Genomic DNA, 23,951 nt, shown 5'->3' with positions numbered 1-23,951 from the left:
ACGTTCTCGCGGAGCTACCCGGTACGGGTTTCGCCTGATGGGTCTGGTCATGTCGTCCGTTATAATTCGATGTTTCGTCAGCGGCGTTTGACGGACCCTGGAAATCGAAGAGAAACAATCTTCAAACTTGTTAATAAGCTGCATGATACTTTGCCTCTGCGCCGGCAGCAAACTTGGATCAATATCAACAGATAGAGGTGCGGGAGTCCGATCAGTTGAATTATATTTTTCAAGAGTTAGGCAGTCTGTCATCTCGGCGAGCTCTTCCACGTACGCGACTGCCATGCCCCTCGTTAGATGTTGGCGTTCAGAGCTGAAGTTCGTAACAAGGACGTGCGTGTGTCCGCATTTTATGCTTACGACGCCTCTTGCGATAGATAAACCATGGCTGAATAGCAGTGTTGGAATTTGCTCGGCGATGTTTTTAGAATCGCTCGACGTGTCACATGTCACAGCCACGAATGCACTCGACCGCGGTAGGATGGTCACGTCGTCTTCGAAGACGCGCAAAGGCTGGCGTCGCTGGTCTGTACAGGGCACATCAGAAACTTGATCTGGGGCTGTCCAAAACGTAACCGATCTCTCAGGAATGTTGATAATGGCACCGTATTCACGCAAGAAGTCCATGCCCAAGATCAGGTCTTTGCAGCACTCTGGTAAAATTACGAAAGTAGCGACGAAATCTGAACTGCCGATATTAATTCGAGCTGTAAATTTGCCCGTCGGTGTCACCAATTGACCTCCTGCGGTTCTTGTTTGGGCCCGTCCATATTGTTCTTACTGTAGTGAATAAGAAAGACGTTGATACCATCAGGTCAGCTATCATCAGCACAAGAAGAAGGCACGAGATCGGCGATCAAGCACCGTCATCTGGGTTCGCCTGCGTTCCTTTAGAGCTACCACCCGCTTGCTCAGTCCTTCAGTACACCCCCTTTACATTTGGTGGATCGTGCTGGGTAACTGCATCACCTACACCCTGGAACTCCGATCCCGCACGCTGCCGTCGACCATGCAAGTTGACGCTGCCCAACAGACAGCACTTCTCGCGGCTCCTACTTGCCCCGGCCCGGTTCACCAGCGAGACCCCCCGATCTTTTCGGGCGCCGAAGACCAGGACGTCGAGGACTGGCTGTCGTCCTACTAAAAAGTCAGTGGACCAAACAGGTGGGACGACGCTGCTAAGTTGAGCACCGTCAACTTTTACTTGGCTAATGTGGCGAAACTGTGGTATACAAACCACGAATCCGAGTTCGAGAACTGGGCCACTTTCAAGCAGGCATTATCCTCGGTTTTCGGTCGCCCTGCCGTGCGGAAGTTGCGCGCCGAACAACGCCTGCGCTCACGGGCACAAGAACCTGGCGAAACGTTTACCACCTATATCGAAGATATACTCGATCTCTGCAAGCGCGTCGATGGCGCAATGAGCGAAAGTGCCAAGATCCAGCACATTATGAAAGGTGTTGATGACGACGTCTTTCAAATGCTCCTGGCGAAGTCTCCTGGCACGGTGTCTGAAGTGGTAACTCTGTGCCAGAACTACGACGAATTGCGACGGCAACGAGCTCTCACCCGTCGTCCATTTCAGCCTAACCAACCACTCGCTGCCCTGGACGTCGTACCTGACCACTCCCGCCTTCTAGCACAAATGAAAGACTTTGTGCGTGAGGAGGTCGCACGTCAGCTTTCCCTCCTGCCGTTTTGTCAGCGCCAAGAGCTCCCGCAGCAGCAGCAAGAGCAACCACCGACACCGTTAGCTCCCATGCTCCGACATGCACTTCAGGACCAGATTGCCGAGGCTATGCCAGTGCCCTTTCAGCAGCAAGTTGTCGCCGCGCCTATTACTTATGCTGACGCAGTAAAGAGGCAGCAGCCACACCAGCCCTCGCCGTTCAATGGACTGCCGCATGTCACCGCTCCTACTCAGTCTTCCGTCGCATGGGCTCCTCCCCTCGCTACCACAGCCTCGACTCAGCCGTATGCCACGTGGGCGGCGCCCCTTGCTGCAAATGCCTGGCGAACGCGCGATAACCGGCCGATTTGTTTTGCGTGCGGCGGACCTGGCTATATCTCCCGATACTGTCGTCGTCGCGTGCCCGCCTACACAGACGTCCGACCACGAAGCAACTACATGGACCGACCACCTTTTGGTTATGAAAGTTCGGATCGTCAGTCAAACACGTCTTTTCGTGACTATCCGGCAACTTCGTCTCGTCGCTCACCTTCACCCAATCGACGCTCCTTGTCACCCATGCGTCCACGACCAGCCCCTCAAAATGAGGGAAACTAGCCGTCACAGTTCAAGGGGCAAGAACTGCGCTATCGAAATGTTCAAGTCCTCGCACCTTGCCGTCAAATATCGTCGAAGTTTTTGTAGACGGCGCCCATGCATACGCTCTTGTGGATACCGGTGCCGCTGTGTCTGTTATAGACGCCAAACTTTGCCGCAAGCTCCGAAAGGTGACCACGCCGCTTGATATGTTCTTACGTGCAGCAAATGGAGAACCTGTTCGACCTATAGCCGCCTGCACTGCCCGACTCAAAATTGCGGAGGACCACTACATTGTTGAGTTTATCGTCCTTTCCTCGTGCTCTCATGACATCATACTTGGCTGGGATTTCCTATCCCGTAATCGTGCCGTTATAGATTGTGCCCGTTCCGAACTTGAACTGCTTCCGTTCTTCGAGCAGCCCTACGACCACACTAATCAAGCCGCGCACAAGCTAGTTGTCAAAGAAGACACTGACATTCCACCGACAACAGCTGTTTTGCTCCCTGTGGTCTCCGAGGGCATGCGTGATGAAGTAGCATTTTTCGAGCCATCACGCCTCTTTCTAAGTCGGAAACCACTTCTGCTCCCTTATTCAGCCCTCTCAATTTCTAATGGAGCCAGTGCTCTCTGCCTTACCAATCCCTTTCCGCATACCATCAAACTGTTTAAAGGCGAGTCTCTTGGATGCGTACAGCCCATTGACAACGGACAAGTTTTTACCGTGCCGCAAGAATCATCCCAAAGTGACCTCGCCGCCGTCAGTGCTCTTAACCACTCTCATCTACAGGCTTCAAAAGTGTTCGATTCGGCGATCGCAGACGGACTGTCACCATCTGAACGATCTGAACTCCTCCAACTGCTGTACCAGTACCGCGAATCTTTCGATGTTGTTCAACCTTCACTTGGCTGCACTTCTACTACTCTACATTACATCGATACCGGCTCCCATGCGCCACTACGACAGCGACCATACCGTGTTTCTGTGACGGAACGCAAAGTTATTACCGAACAGGTGAACGATATGCTGCAACGTGGCGTCATTCAACCTTCACAAAGTCCATGGGCCTCACCTGTAGTGCTCGTTAAAAAAAAGGATGGTTCCGTTCGCTTCTGCGTGGATTACCGGCGCCTAAGTAAGATCACTCGAAGAGACGTGTATCCTTTGCCCAGGATTGACGATGCCCTTGATACTTTACAAGGTGCCGAGTTTTTTTCATCATTAGATTTGCGCTCAGGGTACTGGCAGGTCCCCCTTGCCGATGCCGATCGACCAAAAACAGCCTTCGTGACACCGGACGATCTGTATGAGTTTAATGTCATGCCCTTCGGCCTCTGCAATGCGCCTCCCACCTTCGAGCGCATGATGGACTCGGTTCTTCGGGGTTTGAAATGGCAAATCTGTCTCTGCTATCTCGACGATATAGTCGTCTTTGCGCCAGACTTTGGAACACATCTCGAGCGCCTCAAACACGTCCTCACGTGCCTGAAGAATGCTCAGCTCCAACTCAACCTCAAGAAGTGTCACTTCGCTGCTCGCCAACTTAAGATTCTCGGGCACGTCGTATCAAAGGACGGTATACTTCCAGACCCGGCTAAGTTACGTGCTGTCGCCGACTTCCCCAAACCAACGACTATGAAGCAGTTACGGAGCTTCGTGGGGTTATGCTTGTACTTTCGCCGGTTCGTGCGCAACTTCGCCTCTATCATTGCGCCTTTGACCGAACTTATAGGCAGCACCACTGATATTTCGGCATGGTCTTCTGAGTGTGACCAAGCCTTCTGTACCCTTCGTCGTCTCCTCACTTCGCCACCAATACTGCGTCACTACGATCCTACGGCAGCAACTGAAGTCCACACCGACGCCAGTGGTGTCGGCCTCGGTGCGGTTCTCGCGCAACGCAAGCCTGGATTCGCCGAGTATGTCGTCGCCTACGCCAGCAGAACTCTTACCAAGGCTGAATCAAACTACAGCGTCACCGAGAAGGAATGCTTGGCGATCGTTTGGGCGCTTGTCAAGTTCCGCCCATACCTTTATGGCCGTGCTTTTGATGTAGTAACGGACCACCACGCATTATGCTGGTTATCGTCGCTTAAGGACCCATCAGGTCGTCTTGCCCGTTGGGCTCTTCGGCTTCAAGAATATGACATTCGCGTGGTATATCGTTCCGGCCACAAGCATGCCAATGCTGATGCACTGTCACGATCTCCCCTATCCCCGGACATCGCATCTGTTTCCTCGGACAACTAGTTGTCAGCGCTTGACGAGGACACCATCTCTTCTGCACAACGCAATGACCCATGGATCACTTCGCTTCTTGACGTGTTATCCGAGGCACCGACACTTCCAACCACTCGAACCCTGCGCCGCCAGGCTCCGCACTTCAGTATTCGGGATGGCCTTTTGTACCGACGCAACTATTCAGCAGATGGTAGGAAATGGCTACTAGTCATTCCCCGAACGCTGCGCTCTACCATCTGCGCGTCGTTTCATTCCGACCCGCAATGTGCTCACGCCGGTGTTTTCAAGACCTACGAGCGCCTACGAAAAAGGTATTACTGGCGCGGAATGTTTACCTTCGTCCGCCAGTTCATTCGCGGCTGCCACGAATGTCAGCGGCGGAAAAGCCCGCCACATCCTGCAACAGGTTCATTGCAGCCACTTCCATGCCCAGACCGCCCATTCGACCGTGTAGGAATTGACCTCTACGGACCACTACCATTAACAACGGCAGGCAACCGATGGGCTATCGTGGCAGTGGATCATCTAACACGGTACGCTGAAACTGCTGCTCTCCCTACAGCTGCAGCACAAGACGTCGCAACTTTCATACTCAATCGTTTTGTGCTTCGTCATGGTCCTCCTCGAGAACTCCTCAGTGACCGAGGGCGTGTTTTCCTCTCCGATGTAATACAAGCACTTCTTCAACAGTGCCATATGGTTCACCGGAAGAGTACAGCCTACCACCCACAGACGAACGGCTTGACTGAGCGGTTTAATCGTACTCTGGGGGACATGCTCGCTACGCATGTCGCTTCTGGTCAAACTGGGACCTCGTTCTCCCATTTGTGACATACGCGTATAACACCGCTACGCAAGTCACTACAGGGTTTTCCCCATTTTTTCTCCTGTACGGTCGCGAACCATCACACACCATCGACACTTTACTCCCATACTCGCCAGATCCCTCCAAATACAAGCCTGTCTCGGAAGCCGCTCGTTACGTAGAAGAGTGCCGCAAGCTAGCCAAGCGGCTTACTACATCCGACCAACAGCGCCAGAAGGAGATCCGTGACGACGACCATCGCTCTGCACCAACGTTCGTTCTTGGAGCACTTGTATGGCTTCATGTACCGCCCTGCGCCCCTGGTGTATCACCCAAGCTACTCTCCAATTATCATGGTCCCTACCGCGTGGTCGAGCGTACTTCACCCGTGAACTACGCCATTGAACCCCTCACGCCACCGAGCGACCGTCGTCGGCGTGGACGTGATATCGTTCACGTAAACCGTCTGAAGCCGTACTTTGACCCGCTTGTCCCCACGTGTTAGATCGCCAGGATGGCTTCAACTTTTTCACCGGGGGTAATTGTAGTGAATAAGAAAGACGTTGATACCATCAGGTCAGCTATCATCAGCACAAGAAGAAGGCACGAGATCGGCGATCAAGCACCGTCATCTGGGTTCGCCTGCGTTCCTTTAGAGCTACCACCCGCTTGCTCAGTCCTTCAATAAACCCCCTTTACATTACTTTCTTTAGGCAGTCGGTGAGTTTACGGCTGATAATAGAGAAGTCCGCACCAGTATCTACCAGTGCTGTTATTGGGCGTCCGTCTATACAAGTGTCTAGATTGACGCTTACGATTTCCGTTGATGTCGGTGACGTCGTATCGTCCTTGGTATCGTGCGTCGTGCGATCCGTGGTATCATTCGTCGTATCACGTCGTAGAGAAGATGTTGGGGGTGTGATAGCATCTGGACGGGCGGCAACCTTCCCCCCAAAGGTCGCAGCTGTTAGTTTCCCCGACGAGGGCTAGGAGATCTGCCCCGGACCACCTCCGAGTAACTGCGCTGCGGCGGCGAGTTCGGTGCAGGTGAAGGAGAGCGGGGTCGACGATACGGCACTTCGGATTGCTGTGCTTGCGGGCCTGCACTGCTGTCACGGCGGTTATCGAAATAGGCACGAGGGGAGGTTTGTAGAAAGTTATGTCTACGGTCACGGTACGGGCAATTGCGGAAAATATGGCCGGCTTCTCCGCAATGAAAGCAAAGTGGTCGACGGTCGACAGTGCGCCACAAGTCCGTCTTACGGATGAATGGTCGACTGGTGGGCATACCTTGCGACCAAGATGCAGATGTCGGCAGAGTGTACATCGGCACCGTTTGCATAGGCACGTTGGACTGTAGATACGGCTGCGGCGGATTGGGAGCTGGGGCCCACGGCTTGTTGTAAGGCCCTTGGCTCTCGTCACGATAAGCCAGTGGTGACGAGTTGTACGACACTGGAGTGGGTCGACGGACAGCTGATGCGTAGCTTACAGACCGCTGGTCTGAGAGCGATTCGGGCAACGAAAATGCCTGGCGGAGTTCTTGCCGCACAACTTCTGCAACGCAAGCCATGGTATTTTCTTGCGGAGTCACAAGGAGGTTTCGAATCTTCTCCCGAACGACCTCACGAATGAGTTCGCGCAGAGAACACTCACTACCGGCACTCAAAACAAAGAGGCTGGGAGATGTTTTGTTTGGTTGGTCATGGTATCGGCGCCGTTGCTGCAATGCTCGCTCAATTGTTGTAGCCTCTTTGACAAATTCCACTACGCTTGTTGGTGGGTTGCGTAGGAGACCGGCAAACAGCTCTTCCTTGACGCCCCTCATCAAATGTCGGGAGTTTTTTACCTGCAGGCATCTCGGGGTCGGCCCGCTGAAATAGGCAGGCCATGTCTTCCGCAAACATGGCGACGCTCTCGTTTGGTTTCTGTATCCGTGCCTGGATGAGCTGCAGAGCAGAATCACGTTGGTCGGTGTTTGCGAATGTCCCGAGAATTTGCTGCCGAAATTCCTCCCACGAAGACAGCGTTGACTCGTGGTTCTCGTACCACGTACGAGCGCTGTCTGCCAAAGCAAAGTAGACGCGCGATAGCTTTTGTTCAGTGGGCCAGCGGTTGGCTTTGGCGACTTGCTCATACTGGGCTAACCAGTCCTCGACGTCTTCATAAGCCTCACCGTGGAAGGTCTCAGGAATTAGAGGCTGATCAACAGTAAGCTGTGAAGGCCCTCCAATAGCCATTTCTCCCGGTACGTTGTGTTACTTGAGAAGTTCGAGCTGGATCGCCTCGGGACTAAGGCCTCGCTGTCGGCGACTGTAGCGGTGGACAGGAGTATCCACTGCAGGAACGGATTGCAGAGGTGGACTCGGATGTGCTAGGGCGCGGAGGTGTCCCAAGCATCAGTTGGAGAAGTCCAGCACCTCCACCAACGTTGCTAGGTGAAAATAACAGAACACAGGACGACGGTGCGACCAGAAAAAACGAGGTCTGTATTAACAGAACAAAAGAGCAGCTGCTTCGACTTCTTCTTCCTCGGAGGATCCGCGGGTGCTGTCCACGCTCATCACTTCATCGTCCTCTGTCTTCTTGCCCGGCCTTTAGCCGTGACAATATACACAAAAATTGGCCCCGTATCTGCATGTTTCACTGCAAATTTCGTCAAAATTTGCAGTGAAATGTAGCGATGCTGAAGGACTCGGGGGTATAATAAAACTTATTTATTAAAAGGGCGAATCTGTGCCCACAACTCAAAGTGACTATGGTCGTAAAACCTGTCAGTCAAACACCAAAGATGTCCTTCCGCTGCCTTCTTCTTCCTTTCCCCGATTTGTATACTACAGTAATATCGTACTCTTGTTGCCTAAGGCTCCATCTTGCTAGTCGGCCAGAGGGATCCTTAAGATTCGCCAGCCAACACAGGCGATGGTGGTCACTGACTACTCGGAATGGTCTACCGTAGAGGTACGGTCGAAATTTACTTATGGCCCAGATGACTGCGAGACACTCTTTTTCGGTTCCAGAGTAGTTTGTCTCAGCCTTCGAAAGCTTGTGGCTGGCATATGCTAGCCATTCTGCCGCTGGACTAGAATGGCTCCGAGGCCGATGTTACTCGCATCAGTGTGAACTTCAGTTTCGGCTGTCTTATCGAAGTAGGGGAGGATTGGAGAGACTTTCAGGCGTGTTCTTAACTCATCAAATGCTTCCTGTTGTTCACTTCCCCACATAAAGGGCATGTCGTCTTTTGTTAGATTAGTAAGTGGTTCAGCAATGTTAAAAAAGTTTTCCACAAATTGTCGATAGTACGTGCATAAACCTAGGAAGCATTGTACTGACTTCTTGTCTCTGGGTGTCGGGAACTTCGCGATAGCAGCTGTCTTTTCAGGGTCTGGACGAACACCTTCGGAGCTGCGATGTGTCCGAGGAATCTCAGCTCTTCAAAACCTAACTGGCATTTTTCTGGCTTGACGGTCAGTCTGCTGAACAAATGGCTTCTAATACTGTGCGGAGTCGCTCTAGATGTTGGTCAAATGTAGCGGAAAATACGACAATGTCATCCAAGTACACCAAGCAGGACTGCCATTTCAGTCTCGTGAGGACAGCGTCCATCATTCTCTGGAACGTCGCTGGCGCTGTGCACAGGCCGAATGGATGCACTTTAAATTCATAGAGGCCGTCTGGGGTTATGAATGCCGTCTTTTCACGGTCGCGCTCATTCACCTCAATTTGCCATTATCTGCTCTTGAGATCAAGGGAGGAAAAGTATTTTGCACTCCGTAGTCGATATAGTGTATCATCAATACGCGGCAGAGGGTATACAACCCGTTTGGTTACGCTGTTCAGTTTCCGATAGTGTACGCAGAATCGAAGGGTGTTATTTTTCTTTTTAACAAGCATGTGAAGAGAGTGAACAAAATGTTTATTAGATGTTCTGGGCGAGAAAGTCTGTGAGTTGTATTGTGGAAGCGCTGTGTTAGAGAGTCTTGATCCGTGCAGCGAAGGCGAACGAGTGCATCGAAGCACATTAGGCACAAGGGCTATCTGACAGTTATCTTTGAAAACAAAGGAAGGGGTGTGCGCCCACGGAGAAAGATGTGCACCTGTCTCGGAGGCGATAAGGTGTAGAACGCAAAGGAACGGGCAAGTGCCACCACCGTGTCGTCTTAGCAAAGCGTTCGAAACACTTGCCTTTTTGAGCATCGCGTTGCATTGTCAGCGCAGCGTGATAAACGCTACGGCCCTTAGAATTACTTATGTGTGCCTTCTCTAGTATAAAGACACACATACAAAATATTGATGTGTTGTTATGATGCCTCAGATATGTGCAATAATTCATTTTTAATAGACATTCGCACAAGTACGAATGCTGAAACTTGAGCAATATTGGTGGGTGCTGCGGATGAAGTTGGCCATTTGGGGTATCATTACGGCCGACGAACAGACAAATTTACAGACATACAGACCAAAATTTTTGTGTCCAAGTACGCCAAGAAAGACTATCGTCTTTAAAATACCCGGCCCCCGAGATTGTCTATTGATGCACGGTGAATAACTTCAGAGGCTACTGACCCCCAGTTTCAATTTTAGAAATCTCGACTGGAGGTGCTGTTCCGACTCATAGAAGCCCCATGATAAAGAACATTCCTTGAATAGTCTGTGATGATGTGATCAGAACGCCGTGTATTGTTCCTCTGATCAATAAATATAAAAAAGTTGTATGAATGATACTGCTTTGAATTATGTGTGAGTAAATGTGAGTATAAACCTATACCCAGGTAGATCTGATTTTAATAGTGAAGTTGAGTAGATAGGACTATAGGTCGTCAAAAGTTAGTGGAGCTCACTTTTGTTTATCCCTGGCACTTTGTACTCACACGGACTCACGAAAATTTTCTTCAACCAGACTCACTTCGACTCAAGCTCACCAAATTATTACTCACTCAGACTCGCAGCTCGGACCGAGTCTGAGCGAGTTTTTTCATGAGTGAGTTCGCCGACCATTTTACAACACTGACACATATCTCGAAGGCGTTACTTTTTCTGACTGCGTTGTCATATCTACGGTCTTGGAGTACAGATGTTAAAGGCATAGATGCTTCTGCTTGTAGGATCCTGAAAACTGTTCTGACTGTTTTCGGCCGAGTTCATGGTGTGATGATTACATGGGGACAAAAATGAAATTTTCACTGAAATTTCAGACACAGGGGCTTGAAGATAGGTCTACTAAGTAGGATTAGAAGGAATTAAAGTAGAAGATTTCTGTACATGGTCGGTGTGGGATCAGGTTGTGGAGAAGGGGGAAGGAGAGTCCTTGAATGGCACTTGCTCGTATCTCTACAGTAGTTCAAAAAATGAATGTACACGTCAGCCATGACGTCTTATCAATCACAGAGCATAGCCAGGAAGGTTCAACACGCTGTCATTCGTGTGTCGATTCCTGGCAATAGTTCATGCCACCGTTCACATACCAGGTAAGGTGACCGCTAATGCCAGAGCCAGACATGACGGCATGTAGTTCAGGTTTATCATAATTTGCGTAATGATGAGCTTTAATATGGAGAGCCTTTAAGAAGTTGGTGGGGCCATGCCACTTTGTTTAATTTATCACAAAATTTGTATTAATAAAAAGCAAGATAAGAAGCTTTTACTGTATAATTCATGATAAGTTTGTTTAGCTGTGGTCACAATTTTCAGGAATGAAACCGAGTGTAGCAGATGTAATACCTTTGACTCTGCAGAATCGGTCTAGTACACTGCTGCTGATCTGGCCTTTGCCCGAGCATACAGTGGCCCAAGAGGTGATCCTGTGAAGCAGTGGTGGGGTGTCTTTGCAGGCAGGAGAAGCAGAAGGCGCAAGTGGTGGAGGCCCTGACACGCAAGGGTGCTGCCATGTGCGAGATCTTCCTCACAAGACAGGAAGCTAGTCGAGGCTCTGGTGACGGACAGCCTGCCAGTCCTCCCCCTGATGCGTCACCTCTGCCAGTCCCCGAGAGTGCCAGCTCGAATGCGCCACCGTCCGCTGCAGCAGTCACAACGACGGATGACCAGGGCCCTACGGTGGCTGATCTCAACCGTGTCTACGCGGAGCTGCTCAAATGGGCTGACCCAGGTGACCCCAAGGTATGGCCTGGCAAATTTTCATTCCATCCGTCATTAGCATGGCTCTCCATGGTCTCACTGCACCGCTTTACTTGCATGTGTCATGGGAGCAAGCTTGGTTATAGTTGCTTCACCGGATTTTAGATGGGTTCTGTGGAAGTTAAGTGAATTGTTAATCAATGAAGGGGCACTGCACTGCATTTTCAGGGATCCTGCTTTAGCACCAATTGTGCCAAAGTGTGCCAAATTGGATTTACGGCACCATCCTGATAAAATCAACGTAAATAGACTATTTTCAAGCAATCACAAACCTCCTCACGGGTGTGCAACACACTATGGGAGAAGTGTGTACGTCGAAATGATCGAGCGCGCCGGCTGTTTTATGTCTCCTGCTGCTCATTGGTGCAATGGGTGCACCGAATAAAACAGAAAAATGAAAGGTATACTCGAATATGGACCATTTTTGCATCTAAAATAATATACATGTCTGAACGCACCTTTATGTATATCTACCAGTAAAATGCAAAAGGAATGATGCACTCAGTGTAGGTATAGCCGAGCAGATGTATATGGGATGTAGCTGTTAAGTAGCATGCGATTGAATGATCACATGTCGATATATGCAATCAAAATATGTTATCATCAGCAATGGGAGCTGCAACATGGAATTCATAATTATTCAACGATTACTTGTTCATAAGTTGAACAATTAATTGTCAATGATCGGGTGCAACAAAGCTGCAGAGAGGTTTTGAAGTGTTCAGGTACAGATTATTTTGTTTAATTCACAAGTCACGCTCTGTACAAAAGAGTGAGCACATTCTAAACACGTTTACACAAAAAGGAATGGGACAAGAATTCATTTGTGAGGCTCCTTGCTCTCATGATTTGCAGTTTCTTGGTACACGCTTCAAACTTTCACTGCGGGTTCACCAAAACCAGTCTGCGCATTTGAGTATTGTTGAACGAGGAATTGTGATGTCATGCTACACACGGCATTGGAAAAGAAATTTGGTCACATAAGATGAGCAGTAGTTTCCAGCTTCAAATTGATTACCTCAAAAAGGCCGGAGATCTTGCATCGGTGCATCGGTTCTCGAAAATCTGTTCGCATTGCAAAGATAAATACGGATATACTTCACCCTCAAATAATGAAGAAGCTAGAAATACTTCAGTTAAATGACATACTGTAGTCAGTTTGGATTTCAGTGGACCAGAAAAATGTCTGATTAATTCGAATATAAGGCGGTCAGGATTATAAGGCGAGGGGGGAGTTGAAAGACCAAAGAAAAGGTAAAAAAGTTTGCAGACTAATGTAAGGCGAGTTCTCGCTAAAAACTTTGACATTTCACCATTTAATTGTGCGAAAATCAGCTGTGTAACTGCATAATCACGAGCTGTCATTATGTGAAGTATCACTGCTTTCCTTGTTGTTGTCGCATTCCCAAACTTCACTATCTTCGGTGCCATCCAGAGTTCAAAATGAGGACTTCTTGAAAGAAGCTGCCACCATTGCGTTGGGTATGGCTGCAAAAGTGTCGGCGATGCAGGGAGCCACTACAGACGGAGATGTAGACAGACGGAGCCACTACAGACTGAAGAATGTAGCGAAGCGATGTGGGGTGAGGGTTGTGTCTGCTGCCACAAATAAGATTAGTCACATTTGTTTCATAGTGTGCAAGAGGTCGCACGAGTCAGTAATGAGATCCGCTGCGGTGGGACAGTGGCTACGGTACTCGGCTGCTGACCCGAAAGTTGCGGGTTCTATAACACCTGCCATAGCGGTCGCATTTCTATGGAGGCAAAATGGTTGAGGCCCATTTGCTGTACAATGTCAGTGCGCAATATAAAGAGTACGAGATATTTTGAAATCTTGATAAGGAGTGGAACGAGAGTTCCACTGCTAGATCATTTCAAAAGATTCTCGCAATGCTGCTGCACCTGAAGTTCTTAGATTTTTGTTTATTTTTTAAATTTGGCTGGGCCTGCCACTACTATATCAATGCTTTCTGCGAATGTGAAGTCTGAATCTAGCAACATACCAACTTTGTGAAGCAACCCTGTGGCATGTCATGTGGCACATGTGCAGGGCAGGCTCTCTTCCCACGCTTGGTGCAGTTTGTCTTGTTTGCTTTTGGCAGTGTACATCATTTTCTTACAGAAGTGCAATTTCTGTTCAATCTGCGCAGTGTACGCATTACATATTTTTCACTGACTGTGAAGAGCGGCAACTTAACGTGAGTGACGTGAGCATGGCATGACTAAAACAGCGCAAATTAATGCTAGAACTTAAAGTTGCCCTAATCAAAGAAGTGGAGAAAGGAGGCTGAACAAAATCGAGCATAATGCAAGAGTTCAGCATCCTTTTCTTTACGCTCTCAACTGTGCTGAAAAACAGACAGAAGGTGCTTGGGGGACATCAACAGATCTTCGGCCAGCAGAAATGGGTTCGGGGCTTTCAGTTTCCAGACGTTGCAGCGGCCTTGATGGTATGGCTGCAGAATGCCAGAGGAGCCAACCTCTCGCCTCCAGAGCATTAATGATGGAGAAGTCAGACACTCTGGCCTTGCAAATGGGGCACACAGATTTCAACTGCAGCAGTGGCCGGTTTGGCTGCTTCAGAATAAGGAACAGTGGGATGTATAAGTACGGTGCATGGCGAGAGTGGCACTGTTCATGCAGCCTCTGCAGACAATTGGCTCCGCAGCTGGCTCTCTCCGTTGCAAAAGAGTTGCGCTGACAGACATATTTACCCTTCATGAGGCAGTGCTATAATGTAAAAGGTTGCTGAGCCACACCTTCACACCAAAAAGTGCAGGGCGCATGGGAGAGAAACAACAGATGAACAGGGTAATGGTCTTTAGCTCGGCAAATGCCACAGGTGAATAAAAGCTGCTGTTACTTATAATTGGCAAACTTCTCAAGCTTAGGGGCTTAAGCAATGCACAACTGCCGAATGAGATCATCTGTCATCCCAATGAAGCAGTGTGGATGACTGCAGCTGTTTTTGAAATGTATGTTCGTGCCATTGATAACAGGATGGTCAAGAAAAGCTACAGAATCCTGTTCATTGTCGACAATTGCCCAGGCCATGGCAAAATATAGAACTTGGAGGCAGTCAGTGGAATTTTTGCTGGCAAATAAGACGGTGCTGCAGCTGAAGAACCAAGGTGTGATTGAAGATGCTCGAAAAATCTACGGAAAGAGAGTGTTCCATAGAATTTCATTGTATGAAATGGACAAAGGCTACAAAATTGACCTGTTAGGAGCAGTACAGTACTTGGCAAAATGTTTGTGCAGCAGCTATCGTCATCTTCTTAAGCACATGCTGGATTTTTAGATGCTGCCAGTTCACCAGAAGTGGAAACAGGTGACTTTACAGATTGTGACGAAATTTCTAAAGAGATCATAAAGCTTACCAATAACGGTGCCGCCTAAAGTGACCAGAGAAAGGACAGATACTGAAATTAGTCTAACTGCCCCTAATGGAGTTGACGACTGAGACAACGGCGATGACAAACTACCTCTAGAGGTGCCGAAATCTGCTGAAAACAGAAATTTGCTGCGCTGGCTGCAAAATAAGGTCACATGTAGCAGCGGGAAGACTGGCTCGTGCAATGTGTCAAGTAGCTGGAGCAAGCCCTCTCAGGCCCGAGGACGATTGCAAAGCAAATGAGGATAAAGCAGTTTTTCTCTGCTAATTAAATTGGCAGTCCTGCAGAACCCAACCACTCAATGTCTCTTTTGTATAAACTTTTTCTCTTTTAAACCTTTACGAGAGAAAAAGCATAGAAGTGACAGCGGAAGAGCCGGTAATGAGTAACTCAAACCTGTGGGAATCTGAGACACGCCCGCGACCATTTCGTGGGCATTCCGCCGCATGGCCACACCCTTTTGTTTTTTTTTTTTTGCTCTGGTAACGGCGCATGGCGATAAATGGCGCCACACGCGGGCGCGGCACGTGTTACGTGCACGCCAAGGGAGCTCTCTTTTCTCCGTGGTTGGCGCAGGGTAAGCACGCGTTTCCTTAGTCAGAGTCCCCTTTGGGAATCGCTTGACTGTAGCCTGCCTGAGGGTGCCTGTGGCACCGCGCGTCCCCTTTGGGAATCGCTTGACTGTAGCCTGCCTGAGGTGGCACTGTGGCACCTTGACTGTAGCCTGCCTGAGGTGGCCTGTGGCCTGTGGCACCTCCTGTTTACTTGAGTGCTAGCTTCGGTACTGTACGAGAAGGCCACAGCGGTGCCTAGTGCTTGAAGTGGTTGTACCACACCGAGCCGCACTTGCCGTAGGCCTACGCGTACAAGGTTTGCCCTAACGCTCGCGACCAGGCCCAGTGGCCATCGTGAGAGTGCGCAGCATAGCCGCGGGGGACCTTTTCCCGACCGGCGTGTCAAAGCTTGCCATTGCCAGCTGCGACGTGCTCGCAGTTTCCCCTTATCGTGAACGTCCGCGTGCGGGTGCCTTTGCTCTCCGCGTCCAGGGAGCGGACGTTGTACTGTTGTTCAAGGTGCTGTCAAAGGCAATAAAGTGTTGTGTATTTTTGTATTGTAACACTGTCTGTTTTGCCGCGTCGCGCTAAACGCCTGATTAGTTGAGCGCGCGGAGCGGTGCGCTACACACGAGTAGGTGACGGAGTCGCGGCCCTGTGGCTCGCTAAGCGTAAACCCGCGGTGATCATCTGCTACGGTGAGTAGCGGGGTCATCATAAACTTTGATATACAAACCCGGATATAACGAAAAATTGGTTATAACAAAGTAAGTCTTGCAATATAGATATAGTGTTAAAATATATCTTTATAACAAATTTTTTTGTATAATAATTTTATTTTTATGTAAAATGCAGCTTTGTCATTATAAGCTATAAGTATAATTATTTTCAGACAAGTTCTAGATATTTTCCGGTGAGTTGTGCAACTTTGCCAATCTCGGAAATCCGCTTATTTCAACATTTTCCCTGGTTTTTACAACTTCCAGTTAAGGAGTTATTACAGTATATTAATTTGCATGTAACAATCATGTAAAAGTGCTTTGACTGCAGTCTATATCATGAATATATCTATCCAGGGAAAATCCGCATTGCCACGAGGCCCCACATCAAGGTTAAATGAACATTTTACCCTCACATCGATTCATCATGTCTTAAGTTCAAAAGCTTGTTATATGGTGGTTTATATGCTCTAAGTATAATAAATTTTATAACTTAACATACTGTTACCATTGAAGGTTCACTGTGTTTATTTGCAGGATGAGAATGATCTAGGTCAGGCAATGACAAGCAACGGTGTAGTCCACAGGCTGCACCAGCCAACCTCGTGTTCCTCTCTTCTTGCCCGGCTTATACTGTAGCAATGCTTTACAGGTTATTACTTGAAATCTACCAAAAGTTAAATCCTCATACTATTAAAAGTTTATTCCGCTTTCTTTGAATCAAAAGGAATGGCATTTGTAAAGGCCTTCTTTCTGTTTTAGAGAGGTATCATGCAGGTTAGTTGGGTCATGACAAATGTGCTCATTTCTTTATTATACATGATGTATACAGCTTGATTTCGATTCAAAATTATTGGGCCAAACCTCTATCACCTTTAATTTACTTCTGATCTAAAAGTTACTATTCACACAGGCCTAGTGTCTGGACATTTCAGAATGAAATTCGGGAACACTAGCAGTGTGTACAGCAGACTCAGTAAAAGAAAATTTCTGTGATGGAATTGCATCTTAAATGGAAAAACTGCCTTTGATATGATTGGCTTCATACTTGTAATGTGCACCCCCACTTCATATCTCGATAAATGTAACTACCATTAAACCGAACCTATTTTCCTGTTCTCTACAGGTTCCATTTAATTAGTCCACTGTATGTGTTATGGGAGCGGTGGTGTATGTGTTGTGGAAGTACATATATACTATATGTAACATTATCAACTTTTTTAGCATTGCATCCACAGGAATGGCAATACAATCGAAGCCCTTTATAAAAGACACTAATATAAGGGACAAATTAGGTATGAGAGACATCAGTTTGCGTACAGTAATATACGTGTTGATAAGAAAATGCATACGAGGTACCCTGCTTAAAAAAAGACATCACATATAAAAGGCAAGAATTGATGCCCAGAGCATGCCTCTTAAAAAGGGGTTAAAGGCTAACTCCGGCGATTTTTGACCATGTCAAGGTTATGGTGTTTCTATGTTCCTGGGACACCCTTGTCACGAGCCCAATAGCTGGAATGCTCAGGAAAATTGAAAATAAATTTTAATAGGCAAAAATGTGCAATACCAAAACCGAAACCCAACCGAGCGCCCTGTCTGCATATGACGTACTATTCGGTAGAGCCAGAGGCTGTATACTGGTTCCGCCGGCGCGAAGTATGAAAACTGAAAGCCAGTTCATTGAAGCACCGGCGAAACACCACAGAGGAAGAAAGAAAGCATTCTTGTGCTATACCCGTGCCAAACACCGCCGCCGTCGCCTTGTGAAAAGCACAATAAACGCTGTAGCGGCCAAAGCAGCGATGCCATCGGGTGCGTCACTTCCGTTGACATGCCAAACACGACGTCACACAGACAGTGTTGCCAATAATTTTAGCAAGCGAGGTGAGCTTTTCGAGGCAATCTTTGAAATTCATTTGCAAACAATTAGCGCATATTTCAAGCCGGTAATTTGGCATAAATAACAGAAATGTGCAAAGCAACATACCCAGCGAATTTCATTGAGATCCATTGACCTCGAAAAATTGCCGGAGTTGGCCTTTAAACTTAATGGGCTGACCTTTTTCCTCCGGGGATCTCTATCCAGAAGAGCGTTTTTGTTGTTCCATTCACCAGCATAGCCATCTATGTGCGTATTGCAGTTGTGATAAACACCCTGTAAAAAGCCCTGCTCATTTCGAGGGGCCATATTTGAATTTTTAACACCACAGTGTTAAACAGCTTGTTTTGCAGAAATGCCGGCATCAGCATCATTGGTTGTGAGCAATAAATTATTTTGTCTGTGACCGAAAAATCAAGAAAGAGGAAAATAAAATAAATAATAAGAATTTCGTGGTTCAAGTAAAGATCAAAAACATGCCGTCTGTGTGATAAGCAGCTGTTCTACCAAAGAGGCGCAATATTTCTTGAAACTGCTTTGGAGAAAAGTCACAGTATCGCCGCAAAGATGAAGCAATGAATGGTATAGCAACAAATTGGAACGTCACGCGACAATGGCATGCAGATTAAGACATGCAGCGTGCTGCTCATGCACTAATGACGCACGAAAACGCACACAAAACAAAATTGAACTGATAACATTCACAGCTCAACACTCAACATGCTGCTCAAATAAAAACGATGTATGAAACGCTCTGGCAGGTACAGATGACTGCAAAATTAAAAGTGTCAGTTACTTTGCTGTGTCTGAAAAGCGAGCTATTTTCGCAAACAGGGACTGTGCAGCCAGGGAAGCGACCTCTGTGTGCCCGGTAGCTATGACACAATCCTTCTGGTCTGAAAGCCCAGGACATGCGGTTACCCCCCACCGCGATAAGCGCGTGCACGCATGAGCGTCTTCCCCCCCTCCCCATAGCTGGTGTGGGAGATGAGCGCGCTTCCTTACGTCGTGATAAATGCGGTGCGGAGCACACTCCTTGCACCATCTCGCTGATAATGCTGAAAACACGCTATTTCTTTCGTGAACGGCACTGCCAGCGATAAGTTGTGCGTAGAAATAGCTTGCCGTTTGAACATTGAAGGACGTGTGCCTTCATGGCTCAGTGTTTAATGATTGTGGTATTTCCAGAGCAAGACTGTGGTCAGTTTGTGATGTCATCAGGACATGCTAAAGACAAAATTTTAAGAGTGTTTATTTCTTTCATGGTGTGCCCCTATTTAAAGGGGCCCTGCAACACTTTTTGAGCATGGTCAGAAAATGCTGCTGGTTGGTAGTACATGCTCCCAACAACAAGCAACACAAATATTATAGCTCAGCACACGTCCTGGAATTCACAATAAATTATCAGTCAGCTAACAGTTGCTTTCTCTTCTCTTGAGAAATGACAGACAATGCTCAAAAAGCATTTGTAGAAAGCCCATCTATGAACTATTGGTTGACTTCAACATGACACGCTCAGTAGTTACAAAGATCGCCGTGGAAAGCCATGACTTGTCCACGCGGGCGCGCGTGATAACATTGTAGAAGCCGCTCATTCGAAGAAAAAAAGGGGAAAAAAGTGCTCAAGGTCACGAGGCACACGTGACTTATGTTCCTTGCCCCTGCCATCCCGCCCTGCTTAGCTTCCAGCACTTTCGTTGGGACGAGAGAAGAGAGAATTTGATTGCAGTATGCAACAAATCTTAATAACTCTACTCGCACTGAATAGATTCTTAAAATTTTTGCGGGGTTGAATTTGTGATACAATAAGCATTTCCAGTGAATTCATTCCATGTTTGCTTGAAAAAAGTGTTTAAGGGCCCCTTTAAAGAGAAAAGCTATAGGTCCTCAAGTATGACTGTATCTACAGGCAAGAAGAAAAAAGAAAACATAAAGCATTTCACTTACAGTGCAAGAAGTATGCCAATTTTGTAGGCAACAAAAACTAATACTGATACGAATTAAACGCCACGCCCTGTGGAGCAAGAGCTCACACATTCAATTCCACACGCCAGAAGGTATTCTTCTGAAGTATTTTTTGTTGCTTTTCCGTATACAGTAATACTCTGTTAACTCGAAGTCATAAAAACCAGGGAAAATTTCGAGATAAACAGATCTTCAGGTTAGGAAAGTTGTGCTAATCACCGGGAAAAATGAGCGCTTTTTAGAAAATTCAATACTGCTTACTGGCTCTCCAGCGACAGTTTCAAATCTTTCTTCTCGTGCAGGTTTAAAAGAGAGAAAAAATAACATACAAGAGACTTAAACCAGCTAGGTTATGGCGCACTGCCATTTTAATTGGCAGAGAAAAACTGCCTAATGCTCGTTTGTTTTGCCGTCGTACTCAAGCCTAGGAAGGCATCCTCCAGCTGCTTGACGCATCGCATCAATCTATCTTTACCGCTGCTGCACTCGACCGTTTTTTTGAAGCAAGCGCAGGAAATTTTCTTTCTCGGAAGATTTCAGCATTCTCGAGGTGGTTTGTCCTCGCCATCGTCTCCGCCATCCCCTGCATTAGCCGTGTGAACAATTTTAGCATCTGTCATTTCTCCAGCCACCGCCATATCGTGCTCACACAGTGAATACTCCAGAAGAGTCACGTAATTTTTGGTGGCATCGTTACTGCAAGTTTTATGACCACTAGACAAAATTCCTGGCAGTCTGTGAAGTCATCTGTCTCTGCCATCTCTGTTTCTGGCAAACTGGCGGCACTTGAAAACACAGCGTGCGCAAAGCAGTTGGTGATAGTCACTGCGCAATCTTGCTGTCGAGCACTTCTGAGAATGTGCACTGCTCGCAGTAGGTCAATTTCGTGGTCTTTACATTTTCGGAGACAACAAAAGTTTGTGGAGAAGGCTCTTTCGGCTCATTTGGTAGCTGCTACGCTGGACGCACTCACGCTAAGTTACGTGAGTGCAATCAGCGAAAAATTCATACCGCTTGGTTTGCGCAGATGAACGGAAATCACACTGCAGGGAAAATCACAAGCATTGCACTCACAGTCAAAGAAAAATCCATACCGCATGGTTTGCACAAATGAATGAAAATCACACCTCAGGAGAAATCATGTGCACTGAACAAAGAGAACGAGACAAGCTATGTCAAGATTGGGCAGAGGGCCTCCCTGCTCAGCACATGTGTCACATGACATGCCACAGGGTTGCTTGACAAAGTTGATATGTCGCTGGGCTGAGAGTCTGCGCACTTTGCGCGTTCATGGAAAGCATCATTGTAGTTGCAGGCGCAGCTAAATACGAAAAAAAAATCGGCGAGCTTCAGGCGTAGCAGCATCGCACGAATCTTGTGAAATGGTCTGGCGGCAGAATTTTTGTTTTTTCTTTTGTCAAGATTTCGAGTTATCTGCAATCCGACCCAAAAATACTTCGGGATGAAGGAAAAAATATAGATGGGACGTATAGAAAAATGTTCGATGCCACAAAAAGTTTTGACAATTGAATTTTTTTAGATATGTCAGTTCAAGTTTAAGAGGTATTACTGTAAATACATACATACTGTGAAATCTTGGTATAACAAACTTCAGGGGGCTGCGGCAATGCGTTTGTTATTTTGAAAGGTCGTTATAGTTAAAGCCCAAAAATTAACCATAAATACTTATGTTCTACCGAACAAGACGACTTACCTTTAAAACGGTGGGTCCTGAACTCGTTTTTCATGAGAAAAAACAAATGCATAAGTAAACACAGGAAAATGCACGTTTACTTGAAGAAGTCTGTCTTTTTTTTTTTTTTGACGCGTGCAGCACAAATTTGGCAGCGCAAAGGCCTCCAGCTCATCCGCATTTCTTTGGTGTGATTTGGTCGTGCGTTCTATTTCGTCCCTTAGCGAAAACTGCTTCTGCTTTTTCATCGCAAGCAGAGATGAACTCATTATTGTAGTAGCGTTGCAGCATGAACGCAGACTTGCTTTGTGGATGCGATAAATAATTACCGAAAAGAGATGAACACGACTGACAAGGCCTTCTGGAACACATGTAGAAGTGACAAGGATAAGAAAAACTCGAAGCATATGGCTGTCACCACCTCTCCGGAAGAAAAGAAAGAGCTAAAAAAGCCTCGCGTTTCATTTTCTGCTCTCTTGCTGTCTCAGGTTTTCCGCACCCATGCTTCCTGCTCCGCAACTTTCACTCTGCCTCGCCGACCTTGCCCTCTCGTGTTGCCTCGCCCCTCGCCTCAGCGTTTGTAAACCTGCAGCATCCACATTTCAACAAAAAGAAAGAAAAGAAAGTCGTCCTTTCGTTGTTTTTTTTTTGCCCTCCGCACCGTCGTGCGTTCCGAGAAGCAAGGCGTCCATTCGCTGTGTCGTCTGCTTGCGTACCGCTCCGGTGGTCACTACGGATTTCAGAACATGAGTTTTCTGTACTGAGGTGTTGTTAATATAATGCCCAATTAAATTAGCGCTCATTATTCTGAAGTACATGGTAGGGAAATAATTTTACATCTAGACTATTATATTAGCAGTCGGCATGGGATTTTTTAAAAGTTCGTTAGTCTGAAAAGGTCATTAATGTGGGGTTCGTTCTACTGAAATTTAACTTTATACATATTCAGGGCATGACGGCAGCAACACATGGCGATGCCGATAGCAAGAACCAGCCCAGGAAAAGGCACCGTTTTGAGATTTCACTCAGCAGCTGTGTTACAGAGGCTAGAATAGGGAAATGTGATGAGCGGCATGCGGTGCCTACGGAGCGCACTAAAAGCCTTTGTGAAGGAGCTGTGTGGGGGCGCGCGCAGTCGTTTATACGTTGTTGGCACGTTTCCGGCAATCTCTTGCGCCCGTTTGTCCTTGTTTTTTTGTGCGGTGGCACTCTGACACTAATGCTTCTGAATGCACTTTCATGGGGTGAAAACAACGTCATTGTTTTGTTTTGGTATGCACTACAGGCTACAAGTCAGCTAACAAGAAGCATGCGTTGTTCGACGTTCCAAAAGACCTGTTCGCGCAGTGGCAGAGAACGATCCCGCGTGCTGACAAGCTGCTTCAAGAAAACTGGGCTGTATGTGAGCTGCATTTCGACGAGAGGTACATCTCCCGACACTTTGAGCACACTGTGTATGGCACAATTGTTCGGTCTGAAAGGGGTAAGCTCATCCTGATGGGCCACAAAAATCCGGTGGACATCCACCCGTGTGCCAGTTTGGGACATAGGTACGTCTGATGGAGACTCCATAAATCTGCAAGCTGCACAACGGTTGTCTGTAGGACCCTTATGTGCAAAAGAATTTTCGATCCGTCAAACGTCAGACGTGTGACAAAAATCGTATGTTCGGACACAGGACGGTTCGCAATTAGCCCTTTCAGTACGTACACTGACGTATCTCGGAATGTGGCTGAAATTACTTGATGTTCAGTAGACATGCATCGCCTTATGCCGCACAATAGAACATTCTCTCTCGCCATACGCGATTGGTCGAGGGTCCCGTGTACATGCTACGACAAGAACGTTTACGTGAGCGTCGACCTATTTCACATGACATGAACGAATATTCCATTTTAGCACGCAAATGATTGCGCCCATAATGAACACATCTTGGTACAGAAGCACTAAACATGCCAGGTACAATGCATTAATTTGACTGGCTTTTCTTACATCATAGCATGCTGCAACTAAGATATCAAGCAAATAAAGATGCAGCACGTAGTACGAGGTGCAGCAATTTATATTTATTTCAAAAACTTCAAATGACTTCCAAAAATAATATAAAACTTCTCATGAAATTTCATGAACAATGACGATAATATGATGCACTCCGGGTCCCGTCAAATAAAGTGCACTGGCGGTCGCATTAACACTGCAGGCGTGGTCCTAGGCCCACTGTCTTCCACAAACAGCGGTGGAAAAAAACTGCATACAAGAAAAAGTAAGTTACGTATGAGTTCTAAAACATAAGA

General features: G+C 47.4%; 1 protein-coding gene across 1 annotated transcript in view; it reads left to right on the top strand.

Moving 5' to 3' along the window:
- Positions 1 to 23,951, top strand: part of TppII (Tripeptidyl-peptidase II) — a 236,372-nt gene that overhangs the window by 185,683 nt on the left and 26,738 nt on the right. Inside the window, exon 27 of the mRNA XM_075873097.1 lies at positions 11,146 to 11,431. Within this exon, the coding sequence (XP_075729212.1) occupies positions 11,146 to 11,431 (286 nt within the window). The remainder of the gene's footprint in view (positions 1 to 11,145; positions 11,432 to 23,951) is intronic.

The sequence above is a fragment of the Rhipicephalus microplus genome, chromosome 1 (genome assembly GCF_043290135.1).
Source record: "Rhipicephalus microplus isolate Deutch F79 chromosome 1, USDA_Rmic, whole genome shotgun sequence".
Lineage (NCBI taxonomy): Eukaryota > Metazoa > Arthropoda > Arachnida > Ixodida > Ixodidae > Rhipicephalus > Rhipicephalus microplus.
Note: the sequence above shows the minus strand (reverse complement) of the source record. Positions and strands in the feature narration are given on the sequence as shown.